Here is a 17,989-nt window from a genome sequence, read left to right as displayed (position 1 = left end):
TGGACTATAATGAACAAAATAAATGAACAAACAAAACAAAGACTTATATATACAGAAAATAAACTAATGGTTCCCAGATGGGAGGGAGGTTGGGGATCTGGGTGAAGAAAAGTGAAGTGATTAAGAAGCACAAATTGACAGAAATACTCCTGGGATGTCGAGTACAGCATAGGGAACACAGTCAATAATATTCTAGTTACTCTGTATGGTGCCAGGTGGGTACTAGACTTATCAGGGGGATCAGACCATATATAATTCATAAATTATATAAATGACTAACTACTATGTTGTACAGTTGAAACAAGAACAAAATAATGAGTGTCAACTGTAATTGAAAGAATGAATGCATACATACATAAGGTGAGCAAACTTATGGCATCACTTAGTCAAGATTTATTTCAAAGCCTGAAATCATTCAAACCAATCAAAATTGATACTACAACAATTTCTTATAATACATCAATACTTAAAACTAAAAGTTACAAACATCAGACGGTACTACCTAACTCCTAACCCACACATTGTACGATTTAAGTGATGGCAATTTCACAAAATGTAAGGTGACAAAATAATAAAGAACTTCCACAAACTTACTGAGGACATAATTAGCAGCAATGGATTCAAACACAAATTTGGTTTTACATTTTCCATGTTTATTTTCAGCTTTCTTCATAAAGCCATGATAAGAGGCTTCTTTCAAGTACAGAATTTCTAACATTAAATTACATTTCCTAAGTATTTTAATAGAGAAATGAATAAAACATACTACACTGCATAAATCCATACACCAAAAAGTAAAACACAATCCTACTGAATTTACTCATTCTTCCTCTTCTCCAACATTTAACTTTAGATGTTATTCTAAATACCTTATAAATATTTTGGTTAAAGTTAGTTCTCTATTTGTACAGATTAGGGGAAAATTATTTGTAGTAAGTAATCTTTAAAATTACCTTTTCTATACCTCTGTCTCCATCCCCCAAACAAATCTGGTGCCAAAGTGAGTAATATAATATACTGCTTCTAGAGTCTAAAGAACCCATAATCTTAATTTCCAATGATTTCAACTACCTGCTAATATAAACAAAAGTCTCCAATGCCCCAAAATCACTTCTTAATTATTAGGGAAAAAATGCATAGCATGAAAATTATTTAACTAAAACTTTATTAGTTATACCTTCCCCCAAAGCTATAAGCACTCTTATCATTAAATTACATTGTGCAGACACAACTACAAGTTTGTTTGCTCAGGAACATATAATCACGTTAAATATAAATAACTTCTATTTCATAGTTTAATTGGCTCTTAAACAGTTCCCCTAGGGGGAAAACAAGAAACTGGCATATATTCATGAACTGCTATGTGTCCATTTAAATTTTGCGGAAACTTAAAGATGAAGCTTTCAGTGCTTTCCATATAAAGACAGGATGAAATGGTAGAGATGGATGCAATCCTTTAGGTCAGAGGATATTCTAAATGGGGAAAAGAAAAAAAACACTTGACATAGGCAATTATTTAAAGGAGAAAAAAAACCAAAGTCAGAAAAATACTGAAGAATATCTACTCTTAAAAAGAGAAAAGTGCTATACAACACAGAAATGAAACCTACAAGTTCAAACATAATACTCATTTTAATGTTTTAAAAGGCAAAAAAACTGATAGGTAGAGGGAGTCCAGACCAATCAGAACTGAGGCAGCTGTAAAAAAAAAAAAAAAAAAAAAGAACACAATACAATGATTTCTTTTACGATTTGACCTCATAAAAGAAATGACTAATTAAAAGTTCACAAGTCTTCATGTTTGTAGTAATATAGTAAAGTACAAAACATAAAAGCACAAAGTATGAATTTTCCCCCTTAGGTTTATAATAAACTATCAAATCTGTTTAATACATTTACTTTTATAAGCCCTGTCTTATTGCAGCACATTATACAAGTACATACATGCTAGTATTTCACCATGAGGATCAGTTTTCATTTCAAACTAGTGACTTGCCTTTTTACCCATAGCTATATACATTTCATTTCCCTCATGAAAAGCTTAAGACCTTTCTAGTGGTAAATTTTAGTCAACATATTACATAAAAAGAATCTTGACTTTTAAAATTAATCTTTTAGTACTATACATGATGGGTTTAATTGAACATGAAGCATAATAATTACATTGTGCTGTTTAAACTAATTCACAGCTGTAGGAACATTTCTGGTTTTTAAAATATAATCAAGATGAGACTGCAAAGCTATGAGCAGTAAAATACTAGAAAACAGTGAACGAGTAAGTAAGATGATTGTTCATCAGTGGCCATTCATTATTTTGCTTTTAGGAACCTGGAAGAAATTGTCTTCCTTGAGTTTCAAATGTTCTGGTAAATCCAGTCGTTTCTTAGCTTCCTCTATATCACCTTGAATTGCTGAAATAAGTGACTCTGCAGAGAGAACATACCAAATGAAGACAATGAGAACTCCTGCCCCACTTTTTACTACTCCTTTGCTCAACCTCTCCAAAAAGCACCCCTCAAGGCTGGCAGTGTCTCTGGAACAGGGTAGCTGTCTAGTAATGGTTCTGTCCATTCTTCAAGACAAGTAAAAAGTCAACAGTATACAAAAGATGTCTCTAATCTTACTGCAATTTCTTAGAGAACGGCATTAGGAAAAAGGAACAGTGCAGATATCAAATGGAAGAAACAAATATCACTATCAATTCTCTTCAGCATTTACACTTGTAAATAAAACTTTATAGTTAAAACTATCCCACTACACGAAGACACTTGTTCAAATGTTTTGACTTGTTTCTTACACCAAGCATTGCAACACATCCATTCCCATTTCAGTTTATTAGTTCTTACTTGCTCTTTAAAATATAAAATAAAAATTTCATTAACTTCATCTTGTTGAAGAGGCAGCCAGCCTGCTGGGTTTGAATCTACAGTCCATCACTTCCTATGTGACACCCGAGCAAATTATGTAACCTCTCTGTGCCAATTTCCTCATCCACAAAATGGGCAGAATAATTCCTCATATGGTTGTTGTGAGGATGAAAATGACTTAATTCATGCAAGGCAATTCATACAGTGCCTGGCACACATTAAATGATCAAATATTATCTGTACTGCCATGGTTATTACTAATAGAAGCAGAAGTAGCTGCAATAATACTTAAGATAATCTAACTAAGAACTTACCTAGAGAATCAAAGTTCTTTTCTGGTCTGAGGTAGCCAACAATGGCCACATTGAGAATTTCCCCATAAAAGTCCTCTTTGAAGGTATGCATGATATGAGTTTCCTACAGTCAAGAAATGTTTAAAAAAAAGATTACTGTCAGGTTACAGAATATCTGAAATTTGAAATGCACATAATAATGGTGGGGTAATTTAAATGAAACAATCGACCCCACTTAAATTTTGAAAGACAGGTTAAAATCTAAATGCAGTTTTCCCTGAATTCTTCCATTGCTCCTATTCCTGCCCCTGACCTTACACGTAAACATTATTACTGAGTAATGTAGCTGTTATACCACAAATCTGGTATGATCTGCTGTTTATATATATAAAAAAAAGCCAATACGTAGTAAAGTAATTAAGAATCTTATCAAAGTGAAAAAACTGAGCAAAGACACCAAAGAGGGAATGATCAAAGTATTAAGAGATGTTACCACAAACACAATTAGTTCTAAAGTTAACCAGGATCCATGTGTCTCTGACGCACACCCACTACAGAAACTTTTGCGGGTTATAAAACTGAAGACTGATTGGGAGGCAGGACAGAAGAGCCCACGCTGGTTACTGATCTAGGAATGATGTAAGAAATGGGTACAACATGTACTGGAGCAAAGTGGTGCAGGGGTGGTAGAAGATGCTCTGGAGATCTGAATTTTAGTAGGTGCCTATAAAGAACAAATCTGAGTTCAAAAGGCAGAAAAACCAATGCAAGAAGCAAGCAAATATGTAAGACAGTTGAGGCTGGACTAGGATGTGGCACTGGAAACTGAGAAGGTTACACACTTTAGAAACATGTAACTTGAGACTAGAGGTATATTTTGAAGTGTAGGACTTAAGAAAATTTGATCTATGAAGTTATCCTTATATCTGAAGCAGCTACTACAAATCAACTAAGAGTACTAGATCATTCAGTAATAAAACTAATCAAGAGATAAGAGCAACTTACACTTAATAAGAATGGCCTATAAAAGAAATCAAATGTGAAAATCTGAGTAATTCTTTCTTACCAAACATAGCAGGTTCACCCTGTACACTTAAAATAATTCAGACCAGAAAAAGAGGAAATATAACACAAGACTTTTATATTAAGGCGAGTTTTCTTTTTCTCTTAAATAAAAGAACCTAGTCTTTCATAACCTTTTTGGTTTTCATCTTGGGGGGTGGGGGAGTGTTCATGATCCTTTGAGGTCATTAACATAGGCTTTCACCAAGTGTCCCTAAGTAAAGCTGCATGATTTAGAAATTTTATGAAGCCCTCTAAAAAGAGAACAATTTAAAAGAAAGAAATATAGATATCAGAAACAACTACTCTTAAAGCTCTCATTTGGTTTTGTTAGATAACTAAACCATTTATAGATGAGTTGAACTTATATACTGTGTCAAATTCAAAGTGTGTAAGAGAAGCAAGGCAGTACTGTAGTAAGAGCACCGAGTTAAAAGTCAAGTCTCAGGTTGCACATTGGCTAAAGGCATACCTTAACCTCTCAGGGCCTCAGTTTTCTCACCTGAAATTGAGTGGTCTGAGTGAGAAGACAGAAGGTGCCCCATGGCTTTGTACTATGAATCAGTAAGTTAGACTCGTATTCTTTCTTTTCAGTAAAATTTAAATAAAAAGGAAACTAAGATATGTAAGATCTTGACAGTGACTATTACAAAATATTATTGAAAGAAACGGTAAAAATGTCTCCTTTCTACAGATTCAATGCTATGCCAATCAAAATCTTAATTGTGTTTTTTTTTTTAAATATGTTTTTATTAATTTTTTAGAGAGAGAGGAAGGGAGAGAGAGATATAAACATCGATTGACCATCCCCCACACATCCCCTACTGGGAACTGAGCCTGCAACCAGGGCATGTGCCCTGATAGGAATCGAACCAAACCCTCTCATTCCATGGGACCACACTCAATCCACTGAGCCACACTGACTGGGCTTTTTTTTTTTTTTAAATAACAGAAACTGACAAGTGATTCTAAAATTTACATTGTGCCCTGGCTGGTTTGGCTCAGCAGTTAGAGCATAGGCTCGAGGACCAGAGAGTCCCGAGTTCGGTTCCCACTAAGGGCATGTACTTCAGTTGCAGTTTATCCCCGGCCCTGGTTGGGGTCGTGTGGGTGGCAACCACCTGATGTGTCTCTCTCACAATGATGTTTCTCTCTCTCTCTTCCTCCCTCTTTCCCTCCGGCTCTATCTAAAGATAAATGCAAAAAAAAAAATGTCCTCAGGTGAGGATAAAATTTACATTGCAATATAATAGGCCAAAATTATCCAAGAAATCTTGAAAACAAACCTGGAGGACTTATACAATCAGATATCGAGACCTACTGTAAAGCTATGGAAATTAATGTGGCAATGGCTCAAGGATAAACTAGGAGACAGACCAATTCAATGTATGAGTGTATCTTGCACTCACACAGGTAAAATCACTTGATTTAAGACCAAGGTGAGCCCTGGCCGGTTTGGCTCAGCGGTTAGAGCGTCGGCCTACGGTCCGGAGAGACCCGGGTTCGGTTCCCACTAAGGGCACGTACCTTGGTTGCAGTTTGTTCCCAGCCCTGGTTGGGTTGTGTGGGTGGCAACCACTCGATGTGTCGCTTTCACATCGAAGTTTTTCTCTCTCTCTCTCTCCCTCTCACTCTATCTGAACAAAATATCGAAAAATGTCCTCGGGTGAGGAAAAAAAAAAAAGACCAAGGTGACACTGCAGCACTGTCAGGATAGTATTTTCAATAAATGGGTTGGATCAATATTCCTATGAAAATAAAACTAATTTTGACCCCTACCTCAAACCATGCTCAAAAATCAATTTCATGAGAAAAGCAAAATAATCAAGCCTTTAGGGGGGAAAGAAATCTACCAATATCTTTTAGATTCTGTGGTAGACAAAAATTTCTTAAATAGAATATAAAGAGTACAAATCAAAAAATAAATATGATGAATTGACTTATATTAAAATTAAGAACCTCTGCCTGGCCAGTGTGGCTAAGTGGTTGAGTGTTGATCCATGCACCAAGAGGTCATCAGTTCAATTCCCGGCCAGGACACATGCCCAGGTTGCAGGCAAATCCCCAGTGGGGGCATGTAGGAGGCATCAGATCAATGTTCTCTCTTGGGGATATTTTATCTCTCTCCCTCTCTGTTCCTCTCTCTCTAAAATCAATAAAGAAAAATAGTCAAAAAAATAAAATTAAGGACCTGTTTTTCAAAAGACCCCATCCCAGCTCTGGTTGGTCTGGCTCAGCAGTTAGAACTTCGACCTGAGCACCAAAGAGTCATAGGTTCGATTCTGGTCAAGGGCACGTATCTCGATTGTGGTTCAATCCCCGGCCCTAGCCAGGGTCACGGGGAAGGCAACCAATAGATGTGATGTTTGTTTCTTTCTCTCTCTTTCCCTCCTCCTTCCTCCTGCCCACTCTATCTAAAAATCAATGGGAAAATATCCTCAGGTTAGGATTAACCAAAAATAAATAAATAAATAGTTAAAAATGTAATTTAAGAGTTTGAATATGCTATTAAAGTTGGTGCAAGTTCAAATTCCTTTTTTACAACTTCAGGATGTTAAATGGAATCCCCCATTATAACCAAAGAATATCTACTGTATAGAGAATCAAAATGTGTCACTACAAAAATATCAACTGAACACAAAAGGCAGTAATGGAGGAAATAATGGACAAAAAAGCTATAAAGTATACAGAAAACAAGTAACAAAATAGCATTAAGTCCTTCCTTATCAGAAATAAGTTTAAACACAAATGGGTCAAACACTGCCAAACAAAAGGCATAATTAGCAGAATGATCTAAAGGACAAGATTCAACTATACACTTATAAGAGATTCACTTTAGATCCAGACACAAAAAGATTGAAAGTGAAAGGATGGAAAAAGTTATTCCATTCCAATAGTAACAAAATACTTCACTTTAAAATCTTTCAAGTATGCTGCCAACAAATCTAGAATTTAGACTATGTTATGATTATCAGTGATGTGGTCTATACCACTATGTATATCTAACAATGCATAATGTTCTAAATCGTCATCCCATTTTCAGTTACAAAGCGAAATACAATTCTTACCATGGACTTTTTTGTATTCTTGTAGTATGGGTTCCATCCTATGCTCACCACCATCTTATGGACATCTCCACTTCCAACACTGGCCCATCCATAATAAATGCCGGTGGATACATCGGCTGGAAGATTATCTACTACTTGTTCAGGAAAATTAGCTTAAAAACAGAAGTAAGTATTCTAAGTGTTAAGAGTATCATATTATTTATAAAAACCACAGGGGGAAAGCCCTGGCCTGCACAGTTAGAGCCTTGGCCCCTCCCTGCTCCCTTGCACTCCCTCTTAAAAAAAAAAAACAATGGAAAAAATATGCTCCAGCGAGGATTAACAACAACAAATCGCAGGCAAATCTAGTCTAAATAATCAGGCTCACGAGATTCCTAGGACTTTGCCTATGATTATCAATCCCACCATTCCATATTCTGGGTTGAATTTCTCCTCTTTATGTGGTGGGGTTAGGAACAAGGTACCCGATTACACTCTGATGTAGAAGAAACTTAAGTACACGAACAGCTAGAATTTTTAGACCTGGTCTTTTGGAATCACTTGGAAAGAGTCTCATTTTCGAAATACATACACACAGTCTCCAAACTCAAAGACTGCTTTAATAGGTCTGGCGGCGGCCCAGATTCCAATTTTTAAGGACGCATTACGTCCACCCTCGGGTCCCGACTACTACAACTAAAGGAGACAGACAGAAAAAGGGATCTGGTTCTCATTCAACTGCCTGTGTGATCACTTGGACACAACCTAATACAAGATTTTTTTTTTTCAACCTAGAGTTGGTTTGAGAATTTACCCAATCTGCCCAAATTACGTTTTCTATTGGGTAAGGCTCTTGCCACGCCTGGCAGCTCTCTCATGGCTGGATATAGAGGCCACAAAGGGGGGCCCCCAAAACTCAGCTCCGGCTTCCCGCCCTCTCCACTCCTCCATCCACGTCCCTGAAGAACTCGAAGCCACCGGCCAGGACCTGCTCCCTCGGCCGCCCCGGGGAGCGGGAACCAGCAGAGGGAAGGGTGTGCCGTCCCCTCCGTCCGCAGCCTCGCGACCCTGTCCCCAGACCCGTCCTGAGCCCCGACTGACGTTCCCCCGCCACGTGACCCGCTCTCGGAGCTCCACGCCCTCCCGCGCTCACCTGTGGGGATGCCCAGCTGCTTGGAGCCGCGGCCAAAGCCCCGCACCACCTGGCCGCGGCAGAAGTACGGCAGGTGCTTCATGACGCCGTCCGCTCGCGGCGCGGGCTGCGGCCCAGTCCGCAGGTCCGGCGGAGCCGCCGTGGAGGCTGTGCCAGGACCCCCGGACCAGCCGGGGGACTCGGGCGGGAGCTCGGCCGGCTGACCCGGCGGGAGCACAACGGGCGGGGAGGCGCCGGGACACGCCGGAGCAAGCCCCTCACGCTGCTGACCCAACAGAAACTGCCTGGCGACAGGGCGGCGGTCTCCGCCTCGAGGGCAGGGACGGCGACGGCGGAAATAAATGCGATTGTGGGCGTGGAGAGCGGTCAGGGCGACCGGCGCGGAAAAAGTCTGCCGAGCGCCACGGGCCGGCGCACACTTGCTAGGCTCGCTCGGCTTCCGTAGCCCCGCCCCCCGTGGCCCCGCCCCGCCCCGCCCCCAGCTCGTCCCCGTTGCTTGGATGTTCCCCGCCCCGGCCTTCCGAACTGAACTGCCGGGGAGCCGCTGGTTCCGCTCCGAGGCTGTGATAGCGCTGTTCTGAAACAGTACCAAGTGTTTCTTTTCCCTGCCTCGTTTTCATGATCACCCTGACGCCAAATAGAGCCATTCTTTAGGTCTTTGGCAACCATTAGGCTACTTGTCATTCACCCCTCATTCTGCTCTTAAACGTTTATTGAAGTTCCGAAATTCCAGCTCAGAGATCACCTCCTCCTGGGGGATCCTCCGGGCTGCCTGCCAGAGTGCCCTCCCTTCGACCACGGGGAGAAGTTGTATCACAATGGAAGCTCCAGGGGCGCAGTGGAAGTTCACAACGATGGGTCCCCCCACACCCCAGGATGGGTGCAGCCGCCTACCCTCCTGTGTTCTTGACAATTTAATAAGCCTGATGAAAGGCTTGGTCTCCACTGCAATGCAAATCTGTGAGCATTCTGACCCTTGGAACTGCAAACATTACCTCCAGAAGTATAAGATATACACGACTCACAATGTCATCCTCCTGTCTCGGTCTTGAGAAAGAAGTGTTAATTGTTATCTTTTACCTTTCTCTACTGAAGGGGAGCAGAGTTTGCCACCTCAAAATATGCCTTTTTGGGGATATGGGTTATTTTAGGCTGGTTAATATAAAGAAACAGATGTGGGAGGAGCTCTGAAAACCAAGTTTAAGTTCCCCTTTGTAAGAGAATATTCATATTTGTAAGGGAAGGCTGCATTTTCAAGGGTGTTTCCCTCATTGTACTGGGAAGGGGAGGATATCTAAATCTGTAAAACTATTAACAATGAAGAAGTGTGGACTTAACTCTGTGTAACAATCTTACCCTTGTTAACTGCTTTTCCTGGTAACTTCCCATAACTGCCTCCCCAACTCCAACATCTTTTGTCTTTAGCTGAAGGTGGCATTTAAGGTGATGACTTTCAATTGTGTGTTGTTGTTAACCCTAAAGGGAAGATTATTCCACTGATTTTTAAATAGAATGGGACTGAGAGAAAGAAAGAGAGAGAGAGTGTTGTAACCCAGGAGATCCACCAAACTCAGACACCGACATGGGGTTTAACAAAAGGAGTTTATTGAGCTAAATCTGCAGGCACCTGCAGTATGTCCCACACAGGAGTAACTGCGGCCCCGAAGAGCTAAAATGGCTCCTTTTTATAGGATTTTGTAAGGAGGGTGCTACGTGTAAGCAAGCATGTTACAGAAGCGGAATTTAGCAGTTAGTTAATTGCCTGTTACTCAGTTTCCCAGACATCTCAAAGGTCAAGATGTTTTCAATAGATTATCCCTGGCGCCGCCCAAGATTACTCAAGGGTTAGTTATTACCCCAGGGTTAGCGATTACTTAGGGATTACAGTGATACCTCGGTTCTCGAACGCCTCGGTTTTCGACCAAATGGAGATTCGAGAAACTTTTGTCTCGGAATCCGAACAAATATTTGGAACTCGAACTTCCGAGATGAGCCGAATGGCATTCATTCGGCCCAGCGCACCTTGCTTGTGTCATCAGTGTGAGTGCAGAGAGAGAGTCACGCTTTGTGGAGTCACGCTTTCCTATTGGTTTCATTGCTTCGGTTCTCAAACAATTCGGTTCTCGACCGTCCTCCTGGAACGAATTATGTTCGAGAACCGAGGTATCACTGTAGTTAGTGAAGAATGTTCTTCAGTAAATGAGTAAACTGACAACCCCTTTGGTTGTCGTGAAGGTCTCTGGGAGTTTGGGTCAATGGCACTGAGTTATAACATTCCCCACTTGTTCTGGTGAATTAATCAAATCCTTGATTTATATTAGTCATGGATTAGGGGTAAGCGTTGGTAATGTTGCTGTTGGGCTAGTACCATAAGCTTAATTGATTGGACCCGCTTCTTGACAAATGCAGTGATTCTGTTAAGGATGATAGGTCCACAGGCTAAGGCTACGGATAAGAGGAGGAGCGGACCCACTAGAGCTGTGAGGAGGGTGGTCAGCCAGGGAGACCAATTGAACATACTCTCATACCATGAGGTAGAGGTATGTTCTTCTCTCTCTCTATCTTGTAATCGCTTTTGCAGCTCTTGCATAGATTGTCTGATGATACCTGAGTGGTTAGCATAGAAACAACAGGTCTCTCCTAGGGCAGCACAGAGGCCTCCCTGTTTGAGGAAGAGCAGATCTAGACCTCTGTGATTTTGGAGGGCCACTTCGGCTAGGGAGTCAACCTGTTTTTCAAGGTATTTGACTTGGGTCTGGAGTAATTCAACATCGCGGGAAAACGTGGCTGACAGCTCACGAAGGGCAAGGTCATTCTTAATGAGGGCTGTCGCCCCTAGGGCAGTGGAGCCGGCAATACCCAGGGTAGCCAGTACAGGGATCAGAATGGGTACACGTTTCTGGAGTCTAGTATGATAGTCTGAGGCTAGAAAATGGGCTGCACCTGTGGGCCCTGTATATAGGTATACCTGGGGAACTATATAGATAACAACACAAAGATCTGAATGATTCCCGGGGCGAATGCAATGGTGGATACCTGATAAGCATGCAAGCCAAGTCCCGCTAGGTGCAATCAGAGTCCATGGGGTTGAGCCTTCGGCTCGCAGAGAGGTGTTGGTCAGGCAGTTGTCCTTGTATGGCGAAGCTTGGAGGTTGAGGTTTCCAAGGACGAAGCAGGTCCCCTGTCCTTGAAGATCTCCTAGGGTGAGCTTGCCGGCTAGGGCACAGTTGGCAAGGGTTCCTTCCCCAGGTGAGTCTGAGTCACTAAAAGTTTGGTTCATGGGGGCTAGAGTACCCGTGGCATTTGCTCCAATACTAACATAGTAGGGTGGTGCTGAATCTACACAGAGCCAGCAGTCTTTGGTGGTGTTAGGTTGAGAACTATTTAAGAGGGAGAAAACAGAATCTAACATGGTTAGAAGCGAGTTGCTAAAGGAATTGAGGGGGTGTGGCGTTGGCACCTGAGGGGGCCCAAAGGCTGGAGCTATTGCCCTATTCCGGTTCTCTAGAGACTCTGTGGGTGTTACTGGGTTGAGAATGTGGTTTGGTTCGATGGGAAGCTGTGGGGGTAGACCTCCGGCAGGGTTGGGCGGGTCCCTCCGAGAAGGAACCCAGGGAAGTCGCTGGATGGTGAATAAAGTACCAATGTCATATCCAGCGAGATATAGTCTCAATCCCCATGTTTTTCCAGTAAGCCAGGCTGAGTTTAGAGGCTGTTTTATAGTAATAGTGGGGGGGTTACAAGTTTGGTTCTTGCAAGTAGGGTCTATTCCTTCTTTTCCCTTGTGGGTATGGGGTGTGGGGTCCCGCAGGAGGGTTATATCATCATCATTGCCGCCCCCTGGTGACCATCCAAGGGCTAGGGCCTCACAACCCCAGACCTTACAATAAAATTCTCCCGGTCCACCACATATAGTCCTCATATGTTTGGGGAATGGGTTCTCGGGACAACCATAATGCTGAGTGCTCCATAGGACATGGTTAAGGTGTCCCAGGTTACAGACTGAAGTTTTACTAGCTGAGTCAAAGCGAGTTATTGGTTGGGTTGTGTGACAGGAACCAAATTCTCCGTGACAGAGGTTGTCATCAAAGAATTGTGAAAAGTCAGTCTTAAGGGTTACCTGGGAGGTTTGGAAGGTCTCACTGATGGCCAGCCTAGAGCCATCTCTAGTCCTGGTGAGGACCCAAGTATGTTTAGTTGGAATGCTGCAGAAGGTAGGGACCCACAACAAACTCAAGAGGATGCAGTAAACTTGAGTTTTAGAGGGTCTGTGGGATCCTTGAAAAGGGCCCATTTCTTTGGGATCTGATCAGGGTGTGCTTTCTTTACCTGGGTGTGGTGAATCCACGGTCTCTTATTAGACACCTTAAAGGCTATGGGGGTTGTCAGAATTACCAAGTGGGGCCCATCCCAGGTAGGTTCGAGGGTTTCCTTGTTAAACTTCTTGATCCAAATCCAGTCACCAGGCTCAATGTCCAGTGGGGGTGGTTCCGCTTCAGTGGGTTGTTTTCTTTCCTTGACTGAGAGGCAGGCCTCTCTTCTGATGACTTTGATGGCCTGCAAAGACTTGAGAAGCCCCTGGTTAGATAATTCGCCTATGTGGTCATAGTGAATCTTAGGGATAATAGGTGGTGGTCGCCCATAGATGATTTCATAAGGGGTAAGGTTCTTGAGATATGGGGTGCATCGGGTGCGCAACAGAGCAAATGACAAGAGGTTTACCCAATTATCACCGGTTTCAATCTTAAGTTTGGTAAGAGTCTCCTTAAGAGTTCTATTCATTCTCTCTACCTGACCTGAGCTTTGGGGTCTATAGGAACAATGTAATTTCCAGCCTATTCTGAGAGCTTCTGCTATTAATTTGGAAATTTTGGCTATGAAAGCCGGCCCATTGTCTGACCCCAGTACTAAGGGCAGGCCAAATCTAGGAATGATCCCAGTTAGGAGATGTCTGGCAACTACGTTAGCAGTCTCATGCCTTGTGGCAAAAGCCTCAGTCCATCCTGAGTAGGTGCCAACAAAAACTAGTAAGTACTTAAATCCAAATTTGCTGGTTGAGATCTCAGTAAAATCAAGTTCCCAATGCTCACCTGGTTCATGCCCTCTGATTCGGACCCCAAGTCCATGGGGTCTGGGAGGCCCTGGATTTACCTGTGCACAGGCAGAACATCGGGTAACCTCCGAAGTGGCTATAGTCTTGAGATCTGGAATATAGAAGTGTCTACTGACTAGAGAGATTAATTTTGATGTGCCTAGGTGAGTACTATAGTGGAGATCTCTAATGAGAGCAATTCCCAAGGCTTTGGGGAGAAGTAGTCTTCCATCGGGGAGCCGATGCCAGTTCCCCTTTTCTGTTGAACAATTTAACTTCCTTCCCAGGTGGAGCTCCTCTTCATTGTAGGATGGTGAGGAGGGCAATTCCCGAAGGGGAAGAGCAGGGAGTATTTCTATAAGTTTTACCTCAGTTAGGGCAATTTGTTTAGCAGTCCGGTCTGCTAGGTCATTTCCTTCTTTTGTCTGACTAGGCTTGGTTTCGTACCCTCTGCAGTGAACAATGGCTACAGCCTTAGGTTGCCAGGTGCCTGCTAAGAGATTGAGTATTTCTTCTCTATTTTTAATTTCTTTCCCAGCTGATGTGAGGAGCCCCCTTTCTCGGTATAGGGCTCCATGCACATGAGCAGTTGCAAAGGCATAGCGGCTGTCAGTGTAGATGTTGACCCTCTTGCCTTTTGCCCAGTTGAGTGCCTGTGTCAGGGCAATCAGTTCTGCTTTCTGTGCAGAAGTTCCGTGGGGCAAGGCCTGAGCCCAGATTACCTGTAAGTTGGTGACTACTGCTGCCCCGGCATACCGAGTTCCATCCCTGATGAAACTGCTGCCATCAGTATAGAGGTCATAGTCAGAGTTGGCTATTTGCTCATCTTTGAGGTCCGGTCTGGTTCCCTCTATGGAGTCTAGTAACGAGTGGCAATCGTGGAGCAGTTCTCCTTGATTCCCGTCGGGGAGTAAGGTGGCCGGGTTGAGGGCAGTAGACTTGGAGAAGGTAACCTGTGGTGGGTTCAATAATAGTACCTGATATTGGGTGAGGCGAGCGTTGGAAATCCATCTGTCAGGAGGAGATCTGAGTAAGGCTTCAGTGGTGTGGCCTCCGATAATTTGGATGTCCTGGCCTAAGGTCAGCTTCTGCACCTCCTTGACAAGGAGAGCGGTTGCAGCTATTGCTCTCATGCAGGACGGTCAGCCTGCAGCAACAGGGTCAAGCTGTTTGGAGAGATAAGCAATCGGGCGTTTCCATGGTCCCAGAGTCTGGGTTAGGACTCCTTTTGCTATGCCTTTGCGTTCTGCAACAAAAAGCTGGAAAGGTTTGGTGGTATCTGGCAAAGCAAGGGCAGGGGCTGAGGCAAGCGCCTGTTTAAGTCTTTCCAAAGCCTCTTCTTCCCTTTAAGTCCAAGTTAAATCAGGTTCCTTTTCCCCCGTACATGAATAGAGGGGTCTTGCAATTTGTGCAAACCCTAGAATCCACAGTCTGCAATATCCAACCGCGCCTAGAAATTCTCGTACCTGCCTTTTGGTGGTTGGCCTTGGGATCCCAAGGATTTCTTGGATTCTTCCTGAGGATAAGGTGTGTTTCCCTTCCTCTAAATGGTAACCCAAGTAGGTGGCTTTCTTGACACAGATTTGGGCTTTTCTCATGGATACCCGGTACCCAAGTTTGCCTAACTCACTGAGAAGGGCTCGAGTGGCAGCAAGGCATTCATCGGAGGTCCAGGCAGCTAGGAGTAGGTCATCTACATATTGGAGCAGGGTTACCTGTGGGTGGCTGTCCCGGAAGTTGAGAAGGTCCCGGCTCAGGGCTTTGTCAAAAATGGTGGGAGAGTTCTGAAGCCCTGAGGGAGTCTGGTCCAGGTAAGCTGGCCTGAGAAACCCCCTTCAGGGTCTGTCCATTCAAAGGCAAAGATGGGTTGGCTCTTCGCAGCAAGCGGCAGGGTGAAGAAGGCATCTTTGAGGTCCAGGACTGAGTAGTAAACTTTGTCTGGAGGTAAAAGACTCAGGAGGGTATATGGGTTAGGCACAGTAGGGTGGATAGACTCAACCCTTTTGTTTACCTCCCGCAAATCCTGAACTGGCCTATAATCTTCCGTTCCCGGTTTCTTCACGGGCAACAATGGGGTGTTCCAGGGGGACTGACACGGAATTAAAATGCCTGCATCTCTCAGCCTCTTAATATGTTTGGCAATCCCTTCCTTGGCCTTTTGGGGAATTGGGTATTGTCTGACTTGAATGGGAGTAGCAGTGCTGGCCAATTGCACAATGATAGGGGGCTGGTGAGAAGCTAGCCCCGGTGGGTTTGTTTCAGCCCAAACTTCAGGGATCTGTATGGCTAATTTAGTCAAGACATCCTGTGAGTTACTTTCCCCAGTGGGAGGTGACATTTCCTCTTGAAGGAGATATTCCTCAGAGAGGGGTACTGTAACCATGATAGTGGAAGGTTGTTGGTTCCCTAAGCTTAGAGTTGTGCTATTGTCTTGAAAAGTTATAGTTGCTTTCAGCTTTCGCAGCAGGTCTCTGCCAAGCAATGGGTAGGGGCAGTCGGGCATTACAAGGAAGGAGTGAGTGATAGTGCCCTTCCGGAGATCAGTGATTCTGGCCTTAGTCCATGGGTATGCTTTTGGCTTTCCTGTCGCCCCTATAATCGATGTCTTTTGGGAGGAGAGCTTTCCAGAGGCCTGCTGCAGGACCGAATAGGTGGCCCCCGTGTCAACAAGGAAGTCAGTTTGTTTTCCCTCGACTGTCAGGGTTAACATGGGTTCCTGGGGGCCTAAATTGATGGAACCCTGACCCCCCTAATCTTCCTCAGTCTCTAGGAGTAAGCGTGCAGGGGTTTCTTGTGCTTTTCTTGCCATTAGCTTGGGGCAATCTTTCTTCCAGTGCAGATTACATTGCAATTGGATCAGATATTACACCTAGATTTAGTATTATCAGCTTTTAGCACCAGAGAGGCCATTTTGGGCCTGTGGTTTCCTCTTTAACATGTAGGCAGTCTCTAATACATCCAATTTTGGTTCATACACTGTATATGATTTTTTAACATACTGAATTCAGGAAATATATATTTTAGTACTATAATGTATAAAGTAAATTCATGCTACATGTTTATGATAAAATTTGGATCAAATAATTTCGGAACTCCTTGAAGCACACAGTTGGAAAATTACTAATCTGGTTTAACACTATCATTTTGCAGAAAAGGAAACTGAGACCTAGAGCCTGACATTGCTAAACCCAAAAGAACATGAAAATATTGAGGAGCCATCTGGCCCTGAATTCTGTCTGTGACAGTGAATCTATGATCACCCAGGAAGAGTTAATTGATCTCCTGATCTTCTATATCAAACTATCTCAAAATAATCCATAATGAAATGTTTGTTCAGCCCTGGCCGGTTTGGCTCAGCGGTTAGAGTGTAGGCCTGCGGTCCTGAGAGACCCGGTTCGGTTCCCACTAAGGGCGCGTACCTCGGTTGCAGTTTGTCCCCGGCCCTGGTCGGTTGTGCGGGTGGCAGCCACTCGATGTGTTCCTTTCACATCGATGTTTCTCTCTCTCTGTTCCTCTCTCTCCCTCCCACTCTACCTGAACAAAAAAATGGAAAAATGTCCTCGGGTGAGGATAAAAAAATAAATTAAAAAAAAAATTTAAAAAAATGTTTGTTCAGTTGAGGGTCTAATAAATACATAGAAGTAGAGAGTTGTCAATAGTATAATAAAACATTTTTAAACCTGTAAAAATACAAACAAAATTTTGTTACCTTCTATCCACATAGAACATTAATATTTCTAAAGATAACATTCTAATGTTAGGCCAGGCCTGGAGGCCAAAAGATGACCTGAAAGCCCTGGTCGGTTTGGGTCAGCGGTTAGATCATAGGCCTGTGGTCCAGAGAGACCCGGGTTCGGTTCCCGCTAAGGGCGCGTACCTTGATTGCAGTTTGTCCCTGGCCCTGTATGGTCGTGCGGGTGGCAGCCACTCGATGTGTCTCTTTCACATCAATGTTTCTCTCTCTCTCTCTCTCCCCCTCCCACTCTATCTGAACAAAAAAATGGAAAAATGTCCTCGGGTGAGGATAAAAAAATTAAAAAAAAGATGACCTGAAAAATAAGATTTTTAAGAAAAATTGATTTGTTAATTCATTACGCTACCTCTAAGGGTACACTCCAAATCAAGATTGGGATGATTACTAATGTTTTTTTCATATAATCCAGTAACATTTGAGTATCCACTGCATTTTGTGTTTTCCAGTATATTTTTCACTTAACAATTATTTGTATAAATGGAAAAAAATAAAAGTACAATACTAAATTCTCACTTCACACACACAAGCACTGCATAAATTAATTCCTTATATATCCACAAGGTGGCACATTAGCACTTTATTTTTCCTTCACTGATGCTTGAAATCAGAGAGGTAAACAGAAAAATCGCAGTTAAGGAATGACGTTCTCTCCAGACACTATGCCAGGCAGAGGATAGTTCTATACCCAGCAGCAGGGTTTGTCTTACTGATTCATGCACTT

General features: G+C 43.0%; 1 protein-coding gene across 2 annotated transcripts; it reads right to left on the bottom strand.

Moving 5' to 3' along the window:
- Positions 1-378: 378 nt before the first annotated feature.
- On the bottom strand, positions 379-8,828 carry RFK (riboflavin kinase). Of its 2 annotated transcripts, XM_036261881.1 has the most exons (5): positions 8,423-8,554; positions 7,291-7,442; positions 3,182-3,284; positions 2,329-2,426; positions 379-1,473 (listed from the first exon to the last, which is right to left on the bottom strand). In XM_036261881.1, the coding sequence occupies exons 1-5, from the start codon at positions 8,502-8,504 to the stop codon at positions 1,462-1,464; spliced, it is 447 nt and encodes a 148-aa protein (XP_036117774.1). In that variant the 5' UTR covers positions 8,505-8,554; the 3' UTR covers positions 379-1,461. The 2 variants fall into 2 exon arrangements, with proteins under 2 accessions (XP_036117774.1, XP_036117775.1); XM_036261882.1 differs by lacking the exon at positions 379-1,473 and having other exon boundaries at positions 1,481-2,426; positions 8,423-8,828.
- Between the last annotated feature and the right edge of the window lie 9,161 nt (positions 8,829-17,989).

The sequence above is a fragment of the Molossus molossus genome, unplaced genomic scaffold (genome assembly GCF_014108415.1).
Source record: "Molossus molossus isolate mMolMol1 unplaced genomic scaffold, mMolMol1.p scaffold_m16_p_14, whole genome shotgun sequence".
Taxonomy (NCBI): Eukaryota; Metazoa; Chordata; class Mammalia; order Chiroptera; family Molossidae; genus Molossus; species Molossus molossus.
The sequence above is the reverse complement of the archived record's forward strand: the minus strand, read 5'-3'. Positions and strand labels throughout refer to the sequence as shown.

Coding starts and splice junctions, on each gene's coding strand:
- RFK (XM_036261882.1), bottom strand. CDS start 8,504: ATGAAGCACCTGCCGTACTTCTGCCGCGGCCAGGTGGTGCGGGGCTTT. Junction 7,443..8,422: donor GCAGCTGGGCATCCCCACAG/GTGAGCGCGGGA, acceptor TCTGTTTTTAAG/CTAATTTTCCTGAACAAGTA. Junction 3,285..7,290: donor AGAATACAAAAAAGTCCATG/GTAAGAATTGTA, acceptor TCTTGACTGTAG/GAAACTCATATCATGCATAC.